This window comes from Endocarpon pusillum (assembly GCF_000464535.1).
Source record: "Endocarpon pusillum Z07020 unplaced genomic scaffold C722111, whole genome shotgun sequence".
NCBI lineage: Eukaryota > Fungi > Ascomycota > Eurotiomycetes > Verrucariales > Verrucariaceae > Endocarpon > Endocarpon pusillum.
In genome coordinates this window covers 1-24,514 of record NW_006913586.1, presented here as the reverse complement: position 1 = coordinate 24,514, position 24,514 = coordinate 1, and the positions used below count along the sequence as shown (strand labels likewise).

The 24,514-nt window shown below is 49.8% G+C and overlaps 6 protein-coding genes across 6 annotated transcripts; 2 read left to right on the top strand and 4 right to left on the bottom strand.

Moving 5' to 3' along the window:
• Positions 1-1,552: 1,552 nt before the first annotated feature.
• On the top strand, positions 1,553-6,466 carry EPUS_08622 (uncharacterized protein; the record flags this gene model as incomplete). The annotated part of the gene is made up of 5 exons (XM_007788801.1): positions 1,553-2,669; positions 2,716-2,939; positions 2,997-3,039; positions 3,105-3,215; positions 4,623-6,466. The coding sequence occupies 5 exons, from the start codon at positions 1,553-1,555 to the stop codon at positions 6,464-6,466; spliced, it is 3,339 nt and encodes a 1,112-aa protein (XP_007786991.1).
• Positions 6,467-7,706: 1,240 nt separating this feature from the next.
• On the top strand, positions 7,707-8,759 carry EPUS_08621 (uncharacterized protein; the record flags this gene model as incomplete). Its single annotated transcript, XM_007788800.1, has 2 exons — positions 7,707-8,313; positions 8,392-8,759. The coding sequence occupies 2 exons, from the start codon at positions 7,707-7,709 to the stop codon at positions 8,757-8,759; spliced, it is 975 nt and encodes a 324-aa protein (XP_007786990.1).
• A 1,164-nt stretch (positions 8,760-9,923) lies between these two features.
• Positions 9,924-12,308, bottom strand: EPUS_08620 (uncharacterized protein; the record flags this gene model as incomplete). Its single annotated transcript, XM_007788799.1, has 2 exons — positions 9,924-11,220; positions 11,272-12,308. The coding sequence occupies 2 exons, from the start codon at positions 12,306-12,308 to the stop codon at positions 9,924-9,926; spliced, it is 2,334 nt and encodes a 777-aa protein (XP_007786989.1).
• A 1,126-nt stretch (positions 12,309-13,434) lies between these two features.
• Positions 13,435-18,182, bottom strand: EPUS_08619 (uncharacterized protein; the record flags this gene model as incomplete). Its single annotated transcript, XM_007788798.1, has 3 exons — positions 13,435-14,222; positions 14,274-16,478; positions 16,526-18,182. The coding sequence occupies 3 exons, from the start codon at positions 18,180-18,182 to the stop codon at positions 13,435-13,437; spliced, it is 4,650 nt and encodes a 1,549-aa protein (XP_007786988.1).
• A 779-nt stretch (positions 18,183-18,961) lies between these two features.
• EPUS_08618 (Sorting nexin-41) lies at positions 18,962-21,026 on the bottom strand (the record flags this gene model as incomplete). The annotated part of the gene is made up of 5 exons (XM_007788797.1): positions 18,962-19,057; positions 19,112-20,263; positions 20,351-20,581; positions 20,629-20,891; positions 20,948-21,026. 5 exons carry the CDS (start codon positions 21,024-21,026, stop codon positions 18,962-18,964), a joined length of 1,821 nt encoding a protein of 606 aa, XP_007786987.1.
• Positions 21,027-22,830: 1,804 nt separating this feature from the next.
• Positions 22,831-24,285, bottom strand: EPUS_08617 (uncharacterized protein; the record flags this gene model as incomplete). The annotated part of the gene is made up of 1 exon (XM_007788796.1): positions 22,831-24,285. One exon carries the CDS (start codon positions 24,283-24,285, stop codon positions 22,831-22,833), a length of 1,455 nt encoding a protein of 484 aa, XP_007786986.1.
• Positions 24,286-24,514: the final 229 nt, after the last annotated feature.

Below are 24,514 nucleotides of genomic sequence, written 5' to 3'. Positions count from 1 at the left end.
CAGATAAAACCGGAATTTTACTCGGAGCAGCAAGTAAGCCTACATAAGCGACATGGATAACATCACCACCATTTCTGCCAATGACAATTGCAAGCCCAATGTAAGCCAAAAAGGAAAGCTAGTTCAAGGTCCATCAGCCCTCCAGTTCCAAATACTGCGGTAGATTCGGGAGCTTTGTGGGCAATTATCATACCCAACTGAGGACCGAAAAATCTACTCCCACTTAGTCAGAAAAGTCAAGAATTGGTTATGTTATCATTCAAGGGAGACTACTTACAGTCTTCTATCAACATTTTTCTGGTAATACGCACTTTGGTATAGACGCGTGCGCAGACTGCCAAAGTGCTGAGTCCAAAGCCAAGTATTAAGGTAAGGACTTCTCCAATTCGGAGAGAAAGCGGGATGACTATATCGGAAGGCATAATTGCATATAATTGCAACTTGAGTATTAAAGAATAGATCACAACACTCTTGCCAATAGCGATGATGATACGATAACGACAGCAACAACAACGAAGAAGATGACAATAACGATAAGAGGTGGAGACTGATATTCATCATGATGGCGACGTTGGAGAAGGGACCCCAAAGGGACGATCAGATGTTGCTCCTGTGCACTTCCACAGCACGGTTTGTGGCTGGACAGAATGTTGTGTTTGTTCATCTTAGCCAGAATCCTATCTCGGCATGATAACAGAATGGGATCACATTGGCCATGTTTCGTTTCAAACGTGGATTTTTGGCTCAGTGAGCCCTCTGTGCCATTGAAGATTATCCCCAACTGCATGCTGTGAAACATGTGTTAGGTTCAGTTGCTCATATTCACTCGTGGCTCATTACACCATCGTTGTTGCTCTTCCAGATGCAGTTGGAAAGAAAAGTTAAACAACTCTAGCACGGGCAGTACTGAAAGAAATTGGACCTAACTCGTCACTTGTCCTTGGCAGAACTGTTGGAGGCGCTTACTATGTACTACGTAGTACGGCGTACTAAGTACGGCCCGTTCATTTATTGTACTATGTATGGGGCTGAAGGGGAGCATGACGTCCTAGCATACTGCGGGGGGAGGGATAAGTATTCGTAGCACGGTGCTAGTAGCAACTACTACATAGTTCTGATACAGCGCCACATTGATGTCTAAAAGCTTCATAAGTTGACTATCGTCCACAGTGATTGGCCAGAGCAGTACGATTTAACTGCTTAAAGCTTCATCCTCTTGTTTGTGGCCCGTTTCCAGAGAAAGATACTAGCGCTGTGCTACCACGTACGAGTACTTTTGCCTCCCCCCCAGTACTAGAAGTGGCTTCTATTGGCAGTAGCGAGCGAGCGAGGCCGGAGCCCCAGAACTCTGTAGCTCTGGGGGCTGGGTAGTATCTGCTCTTTCTGGCAAGGTAACTTTTGAGTTTGGCGCCACGGCCCTACTACGTAATCAGCCCCCAGGACAGTTCTTTGTGACTAATACAACCCATCTTCCACTCCTCACTCACTCACTTACTCACATACACTGCAATTCCGAGTCTAAAGGGAGTCAACAGATTTTCTCAGCTCTCTTATGGCCGAGACTCTTTCGCCGTTGCATTCCCTTCTGCTAGGAGGGCTAGTTCTGGTGGCCTTATATATAGTGGCACTGTACATCAGCACCGATAAAGCCCGTCAGAAAATCAACAAGCAATACGGCTGTAAAGCTCCTCCGAGATACCCTTCCAAAGACCCTTTCTTCGGAATAGACGCAATCTATGACACTCTTGGCGCCCTCCGCTCCAAAACCTTCTTGAGCCAGAAGAAGACTCACTACGAACGTTACGGAAATACCTTCTCGGCCAAACTTTCAACCTTGTCCCTTATCAATACAATCGAACCCGAGAATATCAAAACCGTCTTATTGACTGCCTTCAGAGATTTTGTTGTAGGTGCACCTAGACGTAATGCATTTTCACCGCTTCTTAAAAACAGTATCCTTGTCTCTGACGGCACACAATGGGAGCACTCACGAGCGTTCCTTCGTCCCAGTTTTTCGAGGAGCAGAGTCGGCGATCTATCAACATTAGAGGTCCACGTTGGAAACCTCATCAGGGCCATACCACGTGATGGATCAACAGTAGATCTAGGCGATCTCTTCCTTCGCTATACTGCTGACGTGACTACTGATTTCATGTTCGGCGAATCAATCCAGTCACTGTCGCAACCAGACTCCTTTCGAGTTGATTTGATGACAGCGTTTCGGGACGCCCAATTGGGGGCGGAGCGGCGTTTCCGTCTAGGGAGCTTTGCAAAATTCGTGCCTCAACCGACTTTTCACCGAGCAGTCGAGAGGGTACATGACTATATGGACGCCCACGTTGACAGAGCCATTGAAAATCGCTGCTTGCAACAACAATCTCGCAACGACGGAGCACAGGATGACAAGAGATACATCTTTCTGCATGAGCTCGCAAAATTAACACGTGATAGACAGATACTCCGGGATGAGCTCTTGGGGATATTTTTTGCAGGGCGTGATACCACGAGTGCTCTCTTGTCGAATCTGTTTTTCGTCCTTGCAAGGAGTCCTCATATTTGGCAGCGGCTTTGCGACGAGGTTGAGCAACTTGGCGGCGCGTACCCAACACTGGATGAGCTGAAGGCCTTGAAGTATCTGGGATTTTGCTTAAATGAGGGTCAGAGTTCATGTACTTCCCCGTATTGCAAATCAATGCTGACATTTGACCAACATAGCACTTCGACTCTATCCTGTAGTTCCGGGAAGTTCACGTGTTGCACTCAAAGATACGGTCCTCCCAAAAGGCGGTGGAATCGATGGAAAGTCTCCCATCCTTGTCCCTGCAGGGACCCTGGTCATATTCCACTTCTTTGCCCTTCATCAACGCAAAGATCTCTGGGGACCTGACGCCTGTGAATTTCGTCCAGAGCGCTGGCAGAATGAGAAGGCTGGATCCTGGGTGAGTCTCACACAACTTCATTCCCTGTCATGCAGGTTGACTAATGTATTTGTATAGAGTTTCTTGCCGTTTGGCGGTGGGCCGAGGAATTGCATTGGCCGTAAGTACCTCAATATCTGAAAGCTACAGTAGTAATACTCATGATTTGTTTTTCTTGAATTCTAGAACAATTTGCCCTTACCGAGGCTTCCTATACCACGGTCCGCCTGGTACAGGAATTTTCAGCTCTGGTCAGCAGAGACTCGGAGCCGTGGAAGGAAAGCATGGGAGCAACGTGTACTTCTGCAAATGGCGTGAAGGTGGCTATGACACCCAGATGATTGTAGACTACAGCTAGTATCTTGTGAGCGCTTCAATAACACTAATACAGCGCTTTCCTGCGGGAAAAGACCCGCGGCATCCTGTCTTACTCTCTGGCTGCGGCGAGTTTCGTAGAGGCAGAGGATGAGGGTCAAGGACATGGGTCTACTCTGAGTGTGGAAAATTAACGTTCTCAATGACGTTTAGAGGATCGCTGGGACGCCAGCCTAGACGCAGAAAGCTAGGAGAATGAGGCCTAGGTTGGAATGGTTCGACACCTATTCTAAGGACGCCAGGTTTTCTTCATCTTCAACAGCTCTATCCGTCAAAGATCGATATTACCTACTCCTCTTCAGTATTCACCAAGTTTCCATAGTAAACCAACCTCACAGAATATTCACCTTTCTGGTGTATAATACACCAATTTGTGATTGATTGACTACGTCGTCGCCAAGCTATATGGCACCATTGAATCAGAGCGCTCGCGACTAACCTCACAATACTTTTTAAACGGCGTTTACCGCGTTTGTTGCAGGTACAAAGCCAGTGACAAATTTGGCGCATTTTACACCAGGAAGATGGATAGCCATTTTAATTACTACGATGGGGGAAGGCATAAGTATTGTTAGGCTGGTGCTAGTAACGACTAGTTCTTGTTACTTCATCATAGTGCTATGATTTGTTGTTACAAAGCTTAACTCACACATATTTAAATGAGTTGTCAGAGGACAAGCTGGGGAACAGGCGGATAGTGGAGAGACTTCGTCAAGTAGATATATTCCACTTAAATATACCAAGCAGATAATACGCATACAGATAACATGCGAAGAGCAGAGCAGAGTGAACAAGTGATCCTTCCCGGATGCATGCTTGCGCCTCACAGACTTATCTGGCCGGTTCTTGCTGAGGAGCGTTGCTGTTGCTAACTCTGGGATTGTTATTATGAAAGTCTGAGCGGCCTCGGGGGGTTTCTCGCATAGTTGACGAATCATGGTACGGAACTAGGGCGACTCATCGCACGACTCCCCTACGGATTCAGAGTGCAGCTTTCTACATACCTCTGGCAGATCCTGCTGTGTTGATCATCGCGTCTGAAGCAATGAAATGGACGAGCTTCTGAAGTAGCACGAGCAGCTCTGCTTGAGCGCTTGTTAACTGACCGTCAGCCGATGCACTTTTGGAATTGGAGTCGTTGGACTCCATCACCTCTCCATAAAAACGATCTAACTCAATTGGATCGGAACTGGAAGATGCCGACTTGGTAGGAACGAGGCGAAGCAGCATCAAACCCCTGGTATCAAGTCGACGTAGATCGTCAAATGCTCAGTATTATTATCAGTCTTCCGCACTGACTGACATGTCTTGCACTGGTTCTCAGTGTAGGCAGCTATCCTATCATGCCACTGTTTGGCAAGTCCAAAAAGCGCAGGTCTGATTCGGAGCCTCGCAAACCATCGTCAAGCTCGCCAATATTTAAACTCACAGATTTCTCGTCTCCACAACCTTCATACTCTACTCCTGTCTATCAGTCGTCGCAGCTTGTTCCTACGCGGTCGCCAGCATGGCAACCTCCTCTTTCCTCTCCTCCCCAATGCTTTGTTCCTCAACCCAACACACAGGTGGTCCCACCTCAATATTTCCCTGCGCCTGCGCCTGCGCCTACGCCCGCCCATTCCTTGTCCCCTCCTCTTCCTCGAAATCTATACCCTGTCCAACCATTGATGCAGATGTATGGTCACCAGACATACGGCCAACAGAATAAGGGGAGCTCATGCCAGAATCTATCGAATACTATTGCGAGACCTTGTCAAGTAGTCAATGCGACTGTCAATCGTACCACTGAGTATCTAAACCGAGGAGCAGCGCTCTGCGACCAGGTGGCAAGCAAGTTCAACGATGTCATTAGTCTCATGGATGAGGAGACGTTTGTAGGCAACGAACAAGATCTTCAACTGACCTACTACCAACCACCGCCTTCGTCTCCGCGTCAGCTTGTTGCTCAGCCTATGACTCCTGGAGGACCTAGCAGAGCATTGATTCCTGCTCGAAAACCTGTTCCAACAAAATCCAACGAGTGTCCGATCACGCCAAAAGCACTCACTACGACCAATGTCTTTGCGAAGGCAGCCATGTATGCGAACTCTCGTCTGCCGTCAGATCTGCCGCCGTTTCGAGTCTACATACCTACTTGGCCTTTGATTTGTCTCGCCGCCCAATACTCGTTGAACGCATACCGAACGCCGCTCGGAGCAGAGAGGGACGCATTTGTCGGGGCGGATTGGCGAGTAGGCACCAAAGCTATGGTGATCAAATCTGTACCAATTGATGACATGAATACAGTCGTCTTTGCCATACGAGGGACGCAAACATTCATGGACTGGGCTGTCAATTTGAATACTGCTACCGTCTCACCGTCTGGATTTTTAGACGATCCTGGAAATCTTTGCCACGCAGGTTTTCTCGACGTTGCGCGAAAAATGATAAAGCCTGTGGCTTTGAGGTTAAAGCAATTGCTTGAAGAGAATCCAAGTCGTGCGGCCTGTTCGCTTATCATCACGGGTCATTCGGCTGGAGGAGCAGTTGCCAGCTTGCTATTCAGCCATATGCTGAACACATCCACCAAGAGTGAGCTCAACATATTGACTGGCTCTTTCAAACGCGTACACTGCGTGATCTTTGGTGCTCCTCCCGTCAGCCTTCTTCCTTTGTCGAAACCTGCAGCTCAGGAAAGAAGGTTCGGGAAAAATCAGTTCTTGAGCTTCATCAACGAGGGTGATCCAGTCACTCGGGCGGACAAGGCATACATTCGCTCGTTACTGGAGCTTTATGCAAGCCCTGCGCCCAAGGCTGTCAGCTATGGCCCCGCCGCATCGAATCATAAGCTGACATCGACCTCAAAAGTGAACGTGACCTCGAGTTTCTGGAACAACAAATCAAGCAAGAGACCCAAATTGCCGAAGCGACCTGCTACTGCGCCTGTGATAGACCGACCAATTTCGAATGTGACATGGAATGTGCCACTTACCACGCTTTCAAACGCCGGCCGACTGGTGTTGTTGCGAACGCCATCGAAAGGACGCAATGAGGACGTGAAAGCGTATATCACCGCAGACGATCAATTACGAGGTGTGGTTTTCGGCGATCCGCTCATGCACCAGATGAAGTTATACTGCCGCAGGGTTGAGATACTCGCGACCAAAGCAGCCACCGGACGCCTGATTACCTGATGGTGGCGTTTTTCTCCCCTTTTCTGTCTGACATTTTGATCTTATACCCCTTGTTTTCTGCAACAGCTTGTAAAGCTGGATGATATTATGAAGTCTCGTGAAGCCTGCGCAGCGAACAGGATTGAGGTTTGAAGGATGTTGGATTTCCTCTCTATACGATCTACATAGCACGGTGTTACGGCATGGGTGGTGGACAACCACGAATCAACATCTGTCAGGATAGTACATTTCTCACCAACTGATTATATACCCCGTGCCTGCTCGACACCTATGTGATATTCAGATACACGGAGCTCGGTCTGATGTCTTTAGTTCTTCTCGCCAGGTCGATTTCTGTCTCCTGACGTTACGGTGTGCAGCGTTGTATGACATGGCCAGGCCTTCGACAGCGGGTCTGTGCTTAACAAGCTTGAGATAGCTGGTGCGAGCGAGCTGCGAAGTAGGCATCTTGATTCGTGGTCCACTCTTCCGCAACGTGAGTCTGCTAAAGCTGCACCAGATGCCCAAAATAGCAACCTCCCCTCTGGAGCATGGCAGATTGTACACGCGATCCTGTGATCTTGTGAGAAGCTGTTCCACCGGCTAGAAGAGAGACAGCCAGGTCGAGATGCTAGCTACTGGTCAGGTGGTCACTTTGACTCACAGCGCAAGCTGGTCATGCTAGTCGAGGCACAAGCCACATCACTGCATGGGTCTAAAGCGAGGCGGATTGGACGTCCTCGAGAAGCGGGCCACAGAAGAGACCGATTAGCTATGGAAGTTTCCATCGCCAGGCACCGCCAGAAGCCTCCAACAAAGTTCTCAAAAGTTAGTTAAGCTTGAGAAGCTGCAGAATGGATGGGAGATTAAAGCTTCTGCAGCCAAGACTCACTGATCCCGATTGGGCCACTTTTCGCTCCCAACCCTACTGTGATTGGGAAGTCGTCTCGTATTTATGGTTGTTTCTAGGGTTCACCTCATTTGGACCCCAATACTACCCCATACTATCTTATCACTAGAACCGTGTCGTCGCGACACTATGGGAAATTGATCCCTGGAAATCACTATCGAGGAATTCACGATGCTTGAGGCTCAGCCTCCCGTTGACAGCGCGCAAATCCGCGACCGCCTTCGTATATCCCCCCCTCCACCCCCTTTCTCATTTCTCATTTCTTGTTGTCGTTCTTTCCTTCGGCCTTTCGAAGCACCTCTCGCTCTCGCTCTCTTCTGTGGCCCTATCCCCTAATCTTCACAAGTCATGATGCATTTCTCAACTACGCTTCTCTTCTCCCTCTCTCTCGCTCTTGCAACAAGCGTTCTTGCAGACTTGGACACGGAATCCTCGCCATTGGGTCTCAGGACCAAACCAGTGAAGACTTCTAAGCGAGCTGTGTCATCGTTCCTCGACAGGCGCGAGACCTGCCGGGGCTCATGCCAGTCCTGCTTTGGGGCCAGTTCTAGAGAATGTCCAGGTAGCGATTATTGGTGCTATGACTCAGACGAAGGTTCCGCTGCAGAACTATGCTCCAGTGGTGGATCAACCCCGTCTACAACAACAACATCTGCCAGCGCGGAGATTACCAATACCTGCTATAGTGGAGCTTCATGTATATCATGCTTTGGCGCTTTCTCAAGAGATTGCCCTGCCGGATCTGATTATGATTGTTATGACATAGACGAGCACTCACAGGCCGAGGGATGCAGTGCAGGTGACGGCACTGATAGTAGCGCTAGCGCATCAGCGCCTTCTCCTTCAGCTAGCCGAAGCGCAGACTCCTGCAGAGAAACATACGGCGGTGGAAACATTCCCTGCGGGCAAGGTAATTGTTATGATCCTACTGCGGGCGAGACCTGCTGCGGCGATGGCGGTACGTTCGACCCTTTCCCTGTTCCAAGTCCATGACTCTTGCTAGATCCCCATCACTAACAATTCAACTGTTTTCCAGGTCATTGCAAAGCCGGCACCACATGCGTGCTCCGAGGCAGCGTGTATAAATGCGCCGAAGATGGCACCGGATCTTCCTCACCCAGCCTCACCGCTGGCAGCCGCTCCTCACGTACTGCCTCCGGCATCCTCAACACGAATACTGCAGTCGGACCGATCGGAGACGGTTCATCAGACCCAACAAGTTCAAGCGTACCAAGACCCTCCAGGACCACGTCGTCACGTTCTTCAACAATCACGGAGCCTGCCGCCGCGGCGACCACGAGCACGAACTCGGTGTTTGGTGCCGCTCCAGCGTTGATGGGTAGGGACACGGGTGCCGTTGCTGCACTGGCTGCGGGGTTGCTGGGATTGGTCGGAGTGCTATGATCGTGTAGCCGAGGGAATGCGTGTTTTCTTTTTAACATGTCAACTGGTTATTCCCCGCTTAGTCATGCATGATTTTGATCTCCTGCCTAACGAATCGAAGCTGTTGGAGAATGGACTTCCTGATACGCATAAAGAAAACCCTAATTCGATCGCCAAAGACAACCTTGTCTGCTCTTTTTTTCACCCCTTTTTGGCAATCTCTCTCCCCCCTACAACTTCAACGCATTTTCCAGATTTGCGACCGGACTAACACCTGTTGACCTTGCAAATGTACCAAAGCACTTACTCCACCGAACATGACTCCAGCCACCTCAACCACGATGACAGTATGAGGATATCAACACCCTTGCGCTCGTGAGTTCGAAAGCAGCATTCCCCGGGACGAAATGAGACCGCGCGCCTCCCTCAAGTCCCTTGAAGCCGGCCTAGTTATTTGCGGAATCCATCCACGGCCTACCTAATTAGGGTCGCAAACCCCGGAGTTCTCTTGATGGCGAAGAGCCCCCTCCTATGGCTAATGGATAACACAGATCGATGAGATGACCGTATGTTCTCTCTGCCACGGTTCGACAACCAAAGACCATTGTAACAACCCAGAACCAGCGGGCTGGTCATTGCCACTGCCTACCATCCTTCAAGGTGATTGGAAATTGGGGCAAAGGGCCAAGGCCAAGACTGCTACGGAATCACTTTCCACACACACAGGGAGTACCAACCCATTTTCTGTTCGCGTTTTGCCCACCCTGTTTGGCGGCTTCCGCACTTCCCGATCTGCTGCGGCTGTGCTACCGCTCGCCTGATGTGGTTAGGGAGGCTGCTCTAGTTGCTGGCCCAACCCGGCCCGATCGGCCCATGTAGCAGCCTAACTATTTAAGCTATCACGCTAAATCCCGGCAACGCTATCTCAATTCGGAAGGAGACCCATTCAGTGACACCGGGGATACTGCAGTTTACATTAGGGCTAATTGCGTATTTAAGTGTGGTTCGAAACCCACAGGCGCTGTCCTTTTGGCGGGAGTGGTTGATGTACCCCTTTTCTGAGCGTAGAGCTTGACAAATCAAGAGCCCATTCAGTGACACAGAGGATAATGGTATCAAGTCTTTCTCTATTTCTTTTGTGGAGATTGCTCTACGCCTGACGTCGATCAAACATCAAGCAGCCAATCACTGCACAGTCCAAGCACAGGATACGTATCGTGCTTGCTCTTTCACATGGAGGAGTTGCAAATCTCTTCGGCGCAAAAGCGCACTTAGAGCGTCGTCCGTGCTGATCATCTGTATCGTTGCGAGGTCCAGGAATTTGCAATGGATACGATCTTCAGTCTTGATGATTTTGTGCCTGTCAAAATTTTCAAGGGCAAGCAGGGCTGCAGGCATGACAATTACTCGGATTTCGTGCATCTGTGGTTGAAAGAACACCACGCACATGGAGTCCTTTGGCGTATCAGGAGGCGGTGTTTCGGCAGAGTCGATTGACGGAACATCTACATCCGTAGACCCAATACGATTTTGGTGGTCCAGAAGAGTAATTCTCCACCAAGTTAGACATTCCGAGTTGTGTCCAGTTGAGCTCGAGATGACAATATCTCGTGGACCATCCGGTACAATTGCCCCAGGAAGGATCAGTCCAGGATACCTGACGGTCAGTCCAGATGCATCCCTGCGAGCGGGACTGGAGTCTGTAATCGGCGCTCTCATCCGACTCTGCGCTTCATTGGCGAATTCAGTAACCGCCCATCCCCAGCCACGTTCATGCATTCGCGGCCCAGGAACAAACAGCACACCTTGTGGAAGCACTTCTTGCTGTTCGAGAAGTAGCCGCATACGTCGGTTCACCGGTTCAGACCAGAGATCCGAAGTATCCCAGCCAAGCAGGTTTGCAAGACAGATATACAGGTCCTCAGTTCTGCTGGGTGTACGATATCTACATGCATCGAAAGCAAGCATGATGCGGACGCACCGCCCCTTAACCAATTGTTGATATGCATCCTTATAAACAGTGGTTTTGGTCGAAATGCCCACCATTTTTCTCTCCGGTCCCACAAATATCTCATCTCTCATTGAGCGCATCCTCCAAAAAGTCTGACGGGCATCTGCCATTGGCGTGCCGAATACATTCTCGAATTCACGAGCAAGCTCAGGCTGGAATTTGAAACCCAGCTCCTTGTAACCTTTCTCGAGGTTAAGCGTGGCGTTCCTGAACTTGATATGCAGGCGATTCCCGAGAACACCTTCATGTAACGTCCAGAGTCGCCGCATCCATCCACTTAATGAAATTCGCATGAATGCCTCGGATATGTCGAGCGGGTCAACGCTCTGAAGCTCGGTGTCAAGCACCAGGACTTGGTAAGCATTCATATACACGTCCTTCATCTGGCAGATTGCACGATCCCGTGCGTTTGCGTGATGTTGTCTGACTGGGACGCAGAGCGTGTCTAGCCAGAAGCGCATGGAGACGTTTCTGTACCTTCGAGTCAGGGTACTTATTCGCAATCTGTTGATCAGGGTCTACAAGCTTGCCTGGTCGCGTAACTCGTCCAAGAGCTGCCTCATTCTCAGGAGTTGACACCTGGGCAGTGTGTTACGATCTGTGTTCCCTAATCCATCAGCCCAGACGTGGGAGATGGCAATGTATTCCACGCCTGCTTTATAAGGCTCAACGCTTACCACCACGGCATCTGCTCGCTCATCTACAATGATTGATAAGAGGGGGATCTTGCCAGACATTATGATTCGAACGACTTCAGCAATCTGTGGGCCCAAAAATGAGCAGGCGCAATGCTCGTCGAGGTGCTTAGTGCGATATCTTGACGGATCCACCTGAAAAGCCAAGCATTTCTGCTTCGTACAACTGCTATGATCCCTAGTGGTGCCTGCCCTTCTCATAAGGCTAATGTAGTACAAGGAGGATGGCGAGTACTGTTCCACCACTCTTGAGATATCGCTAGAGCACCAATTGTTGCTAGCCATTCGAGCAACGACCCAGCATGCGCCGGGAAACCGTAGATTTCTAAAGACGACCGCCTCGTATTTTCTGACTGCCAAGAATAAGCAAGCCGCAAACGCCGACGATAGACTCTGCCCTAAAGCTCTGAGCGAGAAGTCGACTTCAGGTGAAAGTGGCCAGACTACACGAGCGTGATCCTCGCCGCCCTCACAGTCCGCCAGGCAGCAGAAGGCGGACAGCCGCTCTAAGCAATTATCTGCCTTGCGAATCAGGCTCCACGCTCGCTCAGCATCGTCTCTGCATAGTTGACCAAGATATGCGAGACGATGAAGAAGCTGCCCACGGAGAAGGGTAGTCGTGATGCGCCCATAAGCGCTCGTCGGATGGGGTTCAACGTAGACACTTTTGACAGCGGCTTCACCAAGCGTCTCCCACAATACACCGAAGTACAGCCAGTCTTGGATGAAGGCTTCAGTCGCACGAGCATCCTTCTGAGAGAAGTCGCCAGCGGCGAGAAGTGCGCAATCCCAACCTCGGCGGCGGGGGTAGGTGTTGAAATCAAGTTGATCGTACGCGACACTGCTCAGGCATGGCACGACCATAAAGGGGTACGCTGGATCTGAAGGGATTGAAATGTGGTCCATCAGCAACAAACGAGTTACTTACCATCTCTGACCGCTAAGAGGCTTTTTGAATAACACAATTAAGACATCTTTGTGCGGGTGGTGTACTTGTCAAGGATCAACAGCAGGGAGGACTTGCAGATGTGCACTGAAGGCTAATGGTTGATAACTAATGAAGCAAATAGGTGATGGAGGTGAATAATAAAGAAAGAAAAAAAGAAAAATCAGAAATCAGTCAGACGCAAGACACGTGCGTAGATTATGTACATTCTATGTGTCTTAGTAGAAGAGTAAGTCATATGTTAAGACAGAAACGTAGTTTTTTTGATATATAAATTACGTCTTCTATTTTAGATTTCTTTAATTTAACAACTATAGAGAACTATATAATAAAAATAAAATAATATGATAATCTATTAATATTATTTAAATGAATTTGCTTAATCAAATATCTTAAAACTAGTTATTATCTTTATTTACCTGAAACGAGAAGGCGTGAGGAGTGGCGTGGCTGTTTATTCCGCCAGCTTCGGGTAAGTAACAGCTCAGCGGAGGAAGCGGTTACAAGACTTTGAACGCGGATATAAGGGTCTGCTCTACATCGTGAGTCTCAGAGGTTAGGTAGACGCGAAGAGGAGAGGACTGCCCGAGAGGCATTGAGAGCTGTTATCCGTCAAACGTATCTGTCAAGTGACGGGCATGTTACAGCACTTGTGACTATCCGTGGCAAAAGGATGGCGGGTGACGACGCTAAGATTGCAAGGATAGCGTGGAGGATGAACCTAGGACTCTGTTGACGCTGTTCTGGATTCTTCTAGATTTCAGCTAAGAAGAGGACCATTGTCGATGAAGCTCTCAGTAGGCATGAATCCTGTCTCACCAAAGCAAACACGTGGCTGAATGTTTTATGTGCATTTGTGGTCCTATCACTCAGCATAAGACTTGCTTTTGGCAAAGCAGTAGAGCATAGCTTCCAACTACTTTATGCTCCACGCGCAGAACTATGCCCTGTTCAATTCCACCCGACCCCACTGGTGCTGCAATGCGTTGGGGACAGAAGAAGCCTGAGCCCCAGATCTCATTACGTATGGTACTCTGGATTATTTCACGGATGATTCTCCTCCTCGACATCATCCACCCTAATTTCAGCAACGGGAAGTTCTCCTGTCTCGTCTAGAAGTGGCGGCGGCGCACTTTCCCTCATCCCCCTATGCTCGGACGACGCCAAGATGGGAGCATCGACAAAATCTTCGTCCCGATCGCTCAATTCGATTGAGCTGCGATCACCGCCCTCTGCTTGGGTGCTGGCATTGTCATCCGCAGCGAACAGAGCTTCTTCCTGTGTGTAAAAGCCATTTGCATCGCCATCCAAACTCGATGGCGGGACTGCAGTCATTTGAGAATGTGGTGCACCCATACTACCAAGATGGGAGAAACTCCATGATGGCTGCTCCATACTAGGGCCATACATGGGCACATCGCCGTCCTGCATGCTGATTCCCTCATCCGGGGCGATCTCGGTGTATTCGGGTAGCCCATCATCCTCCATCTGGTTGGTCGTCCCCTTCATGTCGACTTCTTGAGACATCCCTTGACGCTGTGCCAGACCACCACCCCCCATGTGGCGAGTTACTCCGGCTTCGGTTGAATGGAAAGCGCTCGACGACCCATTGAGGGAGGAGACGCCGAGCAGACCTTCCCCCTGGGCCAATGGTGATGGATCTCGGGAGCCCAAGGCTGGGTCAGCTCCAGCCTCATGGGATCGTGTTGTCGTGACCACTTCCGCAAGCAGAGGCCCGCCTAAAGGGTGATCTGCTCGGCGACGGTAAAAGAGGAGGTAGGCAGCGGGCGTGACGATGGATGACCGAGAGCCTCGACTTGCAACATGAGAATCTATCATGGGTCAGCCAAGTACCAAAAGGGACGATAAGAATCCACACTAACCGTTATAGTCGTACCATTCCTTGTTGAAGAAGTTCTGCGCAACTGCAGTGTAATGTCCGCCGCCTAAGCCACCATAATGATTGTCGACTGCTATCAGATCGTAAACCATGGACTTCTCTTCATCATTGGAGATGACACGGTCAGCGAGATCAAGTCCCTCGACTGGATAGTCGACATGCAACTCCAGCTTGTCTCTGAAGTTACGGTTGGAGGAAAAGCGTTTGAGATGCATGACAAGGATGTCGGGCACTTTCCACAGCTCAAACTTCTTGTTTGCCTGCCGATGCTCCTTGCACCTCGGACAGTACCAAGAATTGTTTTCGGACAGAGTTTCCATCTTTCCAAACTCGTCAAGGCATTCATCGAGGGTGACTCCATTCTTTCTTCGTGCTTGGCGCTGCGCTCTCTTTGCCGCCAATTCTTCATCTGGCCATGTATCGATATGCTTCCATGTACCGACACCTCGCATCTCATCGCCATCATCGTCACTTTCAAACAATGTTTTGCATACCTCATAATTCCAGTCTAATACGAGTGCTTCCCCAGGTCTCACTAACCAGCCTTCGTCGTCAGGTGGAGGGGTGACTGCACCATTAGTAGCAAGCCTCCGGCCCTTTTTCGAATAGGTCTTCTTGCTCTTCCGGTGGAAATTATGTCTTGCACTTGAGATTATCCTTTGTGTTGATGGAAGCTCCGAGTCGGACTCTGATTCGGAGGCAATTTGATCAGAACGGCCGTCAGAATCGTCGGTCCTGAACCTACCAGGGAGAGCTTCTTCGCTACTCGTCGATCCACTGCCAGCCTCATACTTCGCTTTCCGCCGCTCGCGTCGTACTAACCGATCAGAGATACTGACGAGTTCTTTGCCTTCATCTAGATTATTCCACCCTAGCGGGATGGCTTCTGTGTCATTCTTGTAGATCTTCATTTCGAACATATTCTGTAATTTCCCAGGGATGAAGCTGCCGGATTTCAGAACGGATGGCACATTGGACTGGAAGTTCTCAACAGATGGCCGAGCAGCATCGCCAGCTTCCTTCATTGACACATCCACCAATCCATCTTCGCCTTCGACGGACTCGACCTTGACATGGGAATCAGAGCTAGTCGTATCGTCATCATTCATGATAACTGTATCGGAATCTTCCGGCGTGGCCATGCTCGCAATATGATCCCCATTGTCTTTGAGTATTGGCAAAGTGGTCATATTTGCAACATTGCCTAAAACTTTTCGAAGGATTTCATCATAAGATTTGGCTTCGTGGCGACTGAGGATGATGTAAGAAGGAGAGCCGAAAAAACCACCGCGGTGTGAGCCACCATTTTTGGGTACTCTGTGAAATACAGGAATAAGGACTTTGTCAGCCCCTGGTGTGTCAAGGTCTGGAATTTCGCCTTTTGTGTTGCTGTTGTTGGACAATGACAAAGTGCTGCTCTTCTTCTGTTTGTTAGGATCGTAATTGGTAGGCACATCCTCCACTTCGTAGATTGCCACCTGATCGGCACCTTGGATGTTGTTGTCAGCGATGGTGGTAATGTTGTCGAACATTTTGAAAAATTTGTGTTTGTAGATTTCGGCCCCAACGAGTTTGACAGCATCCACGCCCATTCGCTTTGCAACGTACTCTTTCAGAGCACTGAAGCTGGCATTCTTGTCAATGTCCACGTCCACTTGGATTGGTCGTCCTCGAAGTGGAAAGTAGATGATCTGCTTACTCCAGTTGACTTCGATAGGTAGCTGCAGGGTCAAGTTCGTGAACGGATCGAAGATTATCGATACTTTGTCACAGACGGGGCAAATTACGGTTGACTTGTACATGCCGGCAAAGAGATCAGAGATCACTGAATCATTGCGGGCTTTGTAAATCTCCCACGATTTATCGGCCAACTCCTTGAGTGCAATTGGATTCTGTACCATCTCATCGGTCGAGTCGGGTTTCTCAATATAAGGTTTGTTCTTGATTCGGTTGAGATCTTCCTGGAGGCCATCAAGGAGAAAGAGCAAGAACTCTTGCGAGTCCTGCTGACCATAGCCAGAGAAGCTAGGAGCGTACCTAGCAATGACGCGCTTGAACTGTGTTGGAGAAAAGGTGCCTGTTGACGTGTCTGAATAGATCTGACTTAGAAGATTCGCGTAAGCTTTTGCGACTTCTCCACCATATCCCAACGGATTGCTGGGGTTCAGATCTGGTTTGTAACGATCATCTAATTGAGTCAGCCAGCAAGTCGTCTGTTCAGATTCAAAAGCATACTTAGAAAATAGAGTGTTAGCTCCTCAACACTTCGAATGCATTGCAAAGCAGAGTTCATGTAGCAAGTATTTCCCAGATTGCCTAGGCCGGTGATGCCTCGCACCTTACCATCCCGTCGCTGTCGACCTCGTGTGATCATACCCGGTACGGGACTTGATCTTCCACTCGTTGCACCCGCTTTGGCCATCGCTTTATCAGCTACTGATCCACTTTTTGCCAATTGTGATCGCGCGACCTGAGCTCTCAAACTGTCCGATACCCATTCTCCACCCGCAGGACCTCCGGTCTGCTCCTCAAGAACAATGACTTCATCGCGGCTTAAACCAGCCAGTAATATACTGGAGTGGCCATTGTAATTCTCATTCATTGTTTGGTCTTTGACATCCACAAGCTCCCTGTCAGAACCACGATCAAGTGTCAAGAACGTGTTGACATCCAGCACCATACGGTCGCCGGCACTGGCCACGATATCGGCCCCTGGGGCGGGAGAAGCACTGCGTGATGCCATGGGAGTCATGACCCCTGATCCAGACGAGCTCTTGAGCCCACCAAGTACTTTCCAAACTCGAACCTTGGTGCTCAAATCAATTCCTACTAGTGTTTTTGCCTTCTTCAACCAATTGTTGAAAGACATATGTCTGCTTGCAAGGAATTTGACTGGGGGTAAGTCCTTCTCCTTTAAGGTTTGACTGGAGATGGCATGAGAGCTCGGTAGTTTCAAGATAGAGAAGATGGGTGGATTCAGCTCGTATTGACAATTCTCGACCTCTCCAGTGCTTGTGTTATGCACGTAGCGAGTGATAATCGGTGAGTTGGGAAGAATTCCGTACCATCTGGTGATTAAATCCCATGCCTCCTCAGGAAGTATGAAATAATCTTCCTCCAGCTGCAGCCCTGGCTTGAGTGGTACGTATGGATCCCCATTCTCGTCTTCAAAGTGGCCGGATCCTTCAATGACTAATGCCAAATCTGAGTTGTCCACTGGGCCGATTTCTCCTTCAGTCGCTGCCTTGTCTGTCTTGATAGCTTCAGTCACCACAGAACTACGTGCTCGTACACGGTTGAGCCATCTTGCTGATACAGCATAACCCTTTGCCTTGTCTTGCAATGGTTTCCGTGCTAATAAGCTTACTTTTGCTACTTGTTCGTCGATGGGGGGTATATCAGCGGAGGAATTTGTAGCGGGCTTTAGAGTCGCCGCTGTAGACACGACTGAGGAAGTGGGTATTGCTTGGCCAGAGACGGCAGCGGCACCATCTTCAGATGGGATCTGAGACAATGCCTTAGGGTTGCTGTGGTGGGCAGTGACTTCGAACAAGGGTATGTTCTCATGTCGAGACCCTGTGTCCTGCTGCTTGGCCTTTGGTGTCGCATCTGTCATTGGTTCGGGTGTCTCGCCAGGAAGTGAGGATTTGTCCATATCAATATCTGATTTATGATCTTCACGCTCTTGAGCCCCCATCTCGGATGCAGGACGCTTGACAGCAGGTGACGAAGATCTCAGAGGTCGATCACTCTCATATCTTGCTATAGCACGCTCATCTGAGGTAATATCTTCGGATTCTGTGGCTGCTTGATCCGACCTTGACATGTCCCAGGCGGGACTTTGGTCTAAAGTAAGATTCGCGTAAGCTTCACTCGGCGAGCTAGGAGTCATGGATTCGTATTCAGCAGCTATAGATTTGCGTCTCAACCGTTTTGACGGAGCAGGTTTTACTTCGTCATGCAAGTGCGGCGGCAGGAACTTCGGTGGAGAGGGCGGTAGTAACAGCAATGAACTGTGAGGGGATAGGGAAGGTGGAGATGATGGTGAAAGCCGGTGGCTGTGACAAACTTTTTGGTGACCCGAATTTACTCTGCCTGCAGAATGATTAGATACAGTCTTCGACTCTGTTGTCTTGCGTTTCTTTATAGAAGACGTGGTGAAGAAGAGCTGGCCACAAATCGTGGCAGCTCGTCCGCAGCCTGGGATCGTGGGTCGAAAATGCCACAGGCCTAGCCACAACCGCCCCAAGTAAATCCAGGCAGGCTGAATCAAGGTACGTAAGTCAGGCCTGTCATCACTCCATGAATACTCCACAGGTTTGAGGCGAAGATGACCTTCTAGAGGCGTTTAGCTGTCATATTCGGTATCATGAAATATTTCTATGATTGTTGTGACGCAGCAAGCCGGGGTGTTTAGCCTGTTCGCATGTCAGTCGTGAACAATTCGGTCGTAACACACCACACGCTGATCAAATTGCCGCGATGCGTAATTACTTGCCTCCACATCTCCTCCTGCCTTTTTATGTGTGCTACCGGTATTACTAGGCGCAAGGTGTCGAAGCAGCTTCACAAGCGAATCAACCATGTTAAAAACATGATAGAGAATTTGTCCCACAAGGAATGCAGCGGACTGCCACCTGTGTTGTCTCGTGAACGATTAAAGCTACAATACTATCTGGCTACGATCTTGTCGACTTCCTCTCGAGCTTCCGTCCAAGTCTCTAGATTCTTCCTCGCCCAGTCAATATGACATCTTGCGTAAGCAATCTACAGAGGTCAGCAGGGGGATAAGTAAGGAGCGGAGGGTATTAAAAAGCCTACCATGTACCGCTGCAGGTCGTCTTCTTTCTCTTTTTGAAACCTTTTCAGGTCTTTCAAAACGCCGGCGCTAGCATCCTTGACATCCTTAGCAGACACGTCCAGAGCTTGTTCGAGTTGCACGAGGCTTTCTTTCGTCTTTCCGATCTGATCTCTCCGTGTCCTCTCTGGGTCCACATCCACGAATCCATGGACTGCATGACTGATTCTACCAAAGATCTTGTTGGTCACAAAATTCCCACTCTGGGTCTTTCGGTGCAACGGAGGCGAAGAGGAGGGCGATCCATCGTGGGTAGGTGGGAAATCGGAGTCGATTGAAGCAGCGTCCTCATTACTTCCTTCTCGGCGGCCTTGAGCTTGTCGTTCTGGATTACTTCTGGCAGAGGCAGAGGAGGTAGATCGCTTGGGTGGGCTTTGGGCTATCATGCTGTTGCTCAAGTATCGGTCAATCCGCTTTGCCTCCAGTTCACTCCTCTCCAAGGAATCCAGCAATGTCTTCTTCTTTTCTAGCTCGTCTCTTGTCATTTCCTGTTGAACCCGTTTCAACACGCGATAGCGCAATACGCTACGCACAACCCCTGCAAATTGGGCACTTTCACGCATTGGTTCAGCAAAGCCAGCGCCAAGATTCGCGGATAGCTCCTCTGTGTCTAGGTAAGTTGTATCCACTGCCTGGCCGATCCTCTCAATTGCTGCAGCTACCGTGGGAGACGATTCTGACAAGGCGAAACCATTGTACCTTGCTCCGAGCTCTGCCAAATCCGTGGACAGTTTGGCATAATGTTCAAGAGTTCGTCTGTTGACCCTTTCGATGTTGCCCTGCAGTAACATTTCCAGTTCTCGAGTCGAGGCTTCAAAGTTGATGAAATAAGGGTCAAGCTCTTGCTCACTAAGGTGCTGTGATGTGGGTGGAAATCGACCAAAAACTTGTGGTCCAGGTATGGAGTGAGCAGCTGCAGAGGGCATGGCAGAATAACTCGGAGGAGATGAGGGCGTGCCCGTCTCTGATACGGCAGAGGCGGACTTCAACTTCGCGGAAGAGGACGGAACAGGGAGCCAGCTATGAGCAGGACTTGGATTTGCTGGATCCAGGGGCGGAGCCTTCAGGTTACTCTTGGGAATCGAGGACACAGGAGGAGAGTGTAGAACTTCGCTCTGAATTACGGTCAGCCCACTAGATGTTCAAGAATCATGAGGCGTCAATACCCAGCTTGAGTTCGGGTCTAGGAACCTCCACCATACCCCGTCTTCAACCACCTCCTTCATCTTTCGACACCTGTTCAGGAATACACTAAGCATTCTTTTGCGTAGGTCTATTATGCTGGTATCTTCTTTGGCTTTCCGTGGCTTCGCCGCATAATCCGCCATTGAGTGCTTCTCGGGTATTGGAGGTATGATGAGAGTTGGGTGTAGGTTGACAAGGGCCGCTCGGAGGGAGCTGAATTCGGAATACCGCCGTTGTACATCAATGTCCTATACCGGGTCAGCATAACGAGCGGCCACAACATTGCCAGATTCACTCCTGTCCGTATCCTATAGACAATATACCCGCCATCCGAGCTCTTTCCTGCATCTACAATGATGATTTCGAGCTCTGGGTTCTCGTATAGCAGCTGCTGTATCCTGCTGTCGTATGCGCCTTGCTTCCGAAGGTAGCTTTGAGTCTGGCTTTTCGAGTACTCCGCCTCCTCATCGTCGCTTAGGTCTCTTGGATGCGATAGAAATTCCGGCGGCTCATTTTCTGGGGATTGCGATGGAGGTGAACTCGTTTGTTGGTCATGGTCTTAGGTACGATTAGCTCCAGGGATAAGCAGGCTGAACCAATGCTTGAAGGCTCACAAGATGTGTCGAGGACTGGATTGGTTGAATCTGGGTTGAACGATCCATATGGATTATTGTCCTCATCGTCCTGCCACATTTCTGCCTATGATTGCTATATTGGCCGCTCGTTCATACAACGGCGCGCTTGTGTATATCTCCAAAATGGTGTCCCGGTCGTGATTGCGTTGGTGCTTAGGCACAGCATGTAGCACATAACTTACGTCAACGTAGAAGCTTGGTTCAATTCATACTGTAACCAATTGACCGAGTACTTCAATAATCTTTGTCTACTCGTCTGCAACTTAGAAATCGTTCTGGAAACCTAAAAGTACATGTATTGCACACGCTATACATGGATTATCTCACTATCACCCTTGATTTAGGTTTGTCACCAGACAGGCACGACGACTCTTAGAGCCATCAATGATGCCTTTTCAGCGTGACTGACTCGGCTCCACAAGTTTCTTCTATTTTCCCAACACATCCTTACTTTCATTTCCTACAACTAAGACTTTTCTTTCTTCAAACCTTGCCATGATAACTTCAAGAACAGATAGGATGGTCGAATTTCCGATCTTCTTTCCCGTACAAGCATGTGCTTCACTTCGTTACCTATTGAAGTAGATCTTCACGTCAAGGCATACCCAGATCTAATATCTTTGATGAATGCCACAACCACAAACCCTTACATTGAGAACCTCCTTATTCCGAGGATTTTGAAGAAAGTTCTTCTTGCATACGATCCGGTTTGCTGGAAGCAAGCAATGCCCAGTGAGCCCAGCTCATAGAGCCGTAAGCTACCAGGACTATAGACGGCTATGAAAATGTGTATGAAGAGGAAGAAAAGAGACTTATCGCAAACAACGTCTACTTACCCATGACAGACTCGACTGACAGCTTTGTAGCTGTCGTACAATGACAGTGCTGGAACTTGGTTCGAATCGAGCGGAAGGAGCTTCACGATTCCGGTCAAGCGACATATGCTGAGGAAGGCAAGTTGAAAAAGCGTCAACTTAGGGAGAAACTGGACTACCAACAAACAGCAGTTCCTCGTAGTCCTCGACTCCTATATTCCACCAAATCTAAATGCTAATCAAACATACTGTAAGCGACCTTTGCCTCGTCCCAATTGTTTTAGAGTTCCCGAAAGCCTGATACTCACTTATGATCTTCCAAGCAAGACGCCGCGACATGTCATTACCATGTCTCTAACCATGGCACTCTCATCCAGATCCTTTGCCACCTTGATCCGCCAAGCCTTCTGAAAGCAACCTCCATCGAGCTCTTTCATCTTACAAAGCTGTTCTTTTGTAAGGATTTGAGAGTCAACAGCGAGCCCGCCATCTGGGACGACCAGAAGAACAAGAACAAAGACGCGTTTCGATTCCTTAGAGAACAGAAGGTGCACATGAAAGTGACTGAAGAGCAAATGAGAGCGGCCAGACAACCACAGACCAATTGAAACAAGCACTAGACGGTTATCTCGAGACTTACTGCAATTATATGGTTGGGACCAGGCAGCGGAAGTTCCCCTGCTACACTTGCTCCAGATTTTTCTGCCCGGATTTGGGCGCCTGTTGTATCCATGGAAGCGATTGGGATCTCTGTGGAAGCAAGACTGAAGAGCGGATCTGTGAGCAATGCGATCGCTCGAAAGGCAATACATTTTGGCTCTGCACCGTCCCAGGTGAGGATCGGCGTCTTCACATCACGTTGCGATGCGGTAGTGGGAGCTAACTGCTCTCCGACCCAGCCTTGATGGACTATAGCTTTGGCCAAGGGCGATAGGTGGTGGGCTGAGACTGCGAAGTGGGAATCTTGCAGGTTCCTTGGTGAGCAGATGTACAGCTTTGCGGAACCAAATACAGCCCCATGTCAAGCTTGCTCAGCCATGAGTGATTTCATGTTTCCTCAGGCTCTGTCTTGAGCTCCAATTCCTCCATGACTTCGTCTTCCCTCTCATTGAGCCTTAGACGCTTGATGTTCTCATCTGGTGCATCAACATACGAATCGCCATTGACCAGTCCAGGCGGCTCATCAGTATCATCAACCTCATCGCACTCTTCCCAAAACCTAATAGTGCGATCTAAGCCAGCACTAACAAGCATGCCTTTCCCGTCTTTGCCCCTCTGGAAATCCAAACCCAAAACCACCTTGCTATGCCCTTTTGCTCTCCACAAAACCTCCTTCGTAGACACATCCCAAGCCAGGACTTCACCATCTTCACTGCCACTCGCCACGAACGCCTCCCTCCTCCCCGCCAGCGCATATGTCCCCATCGTACCGCTCAAGGAGTACTGCGTATTAACGTGCCCCTGATACGTTTTCACACATCTCCCCTCCCTATAATCCCACAACCTCACGCACCCATCCAACGTCCAAGCGAGCACAAATTTTCCATTTGCCGTCCACCTCACACTGGCAACGGGTTTCCGATCCTCATCAACCAGCGTCTTCAGACACTGACCCGTCATGGTGTCCCAGATCCGGATCAACCCGTCTCCAGCACAACTGCATACCATAGTCCCATCCCTTATGAAGTCCACACCACTAACCGGATCCGAATGTGCGGGTAACGAGCGCATGACGTTCCCACCCGTCGGCCTTATGTCCCATAGGAAGACGGCCTCGTCGTAGGAACCCGAGACGAGCATGTTTCCCTTGGGGCTAAAGGCAAGGCTGTAGACGTAATTATGGTGGCCCAAGAGCGGGACTCGGTGTGCCTTCCCGCTCACCACGTCCCAGAGGCGGATGGATTTGTCGTCTGAGCCGGAGGCGATGGTGCGGCTGTCGGGCGACCAGGCCAGGACGTTGATGCCGGCGAGGTGCCCCGTGAGAGTTTTGAGGAGGGGAAAGGGTTGGGTCGTGGAGTGAATGTTGATTGTGGCATCGGCGGAGGAGGAGGCTAGGTATTCGCCGGAAGGGGAAAAGCGGATGCAGGTTATGCCGCGGGCGTGGGAGCAGAGGGTGCCGTGCGGGATTGCTTTAAATTTGAGGTGTTTCGAGGAGGTTGGTGGAGGGGTGGGTGTTAGCAGGGGTAGGGGACGGCGCGGAAAGGAGTCTGAGCTTGAAGATCGAGAGCGTGGTGTACCGCCATCGCTTGAGGTGTTTCCCCTGCTCTCCCGTCTGACTCGTAAGGCGTCATGTGTCTGCCATGACCTTCGACGACGATCTGGTTCCTCGCTCTCGCTCCTGCTGGTTGACCTCGAGCTCTCTCTTCCTTGATATGCCCGTCTTGGTTCGAAGGAAGATTTGTGAGACGATCGTTGTCGGCTGGGCGACAAATCTCTTGGAGAGGCGGTCGAAGAGCGACTTGAGGTTCTTCTGCGCTTGGGCGCAGGCCTGTCAATGTCCATGACAGTCCCAGGATGATCAAGTCAATATGGATTACGGCCCTAGCAGGAATTATCGACGACCAACAAGATAACCGGGCTCAGGAGACCAGCATAACACCCATGATATTGACTAAATACGTACGTAGTAGTCTAGGTGCCGGTGCGTTGCCTCTTCCGGTTTAGCCCCGCCCGATCGGGCAACGCGCCCCCTCACCGCTTGGCCCGAAGCTTGGCGCAGAAATTTATGGGA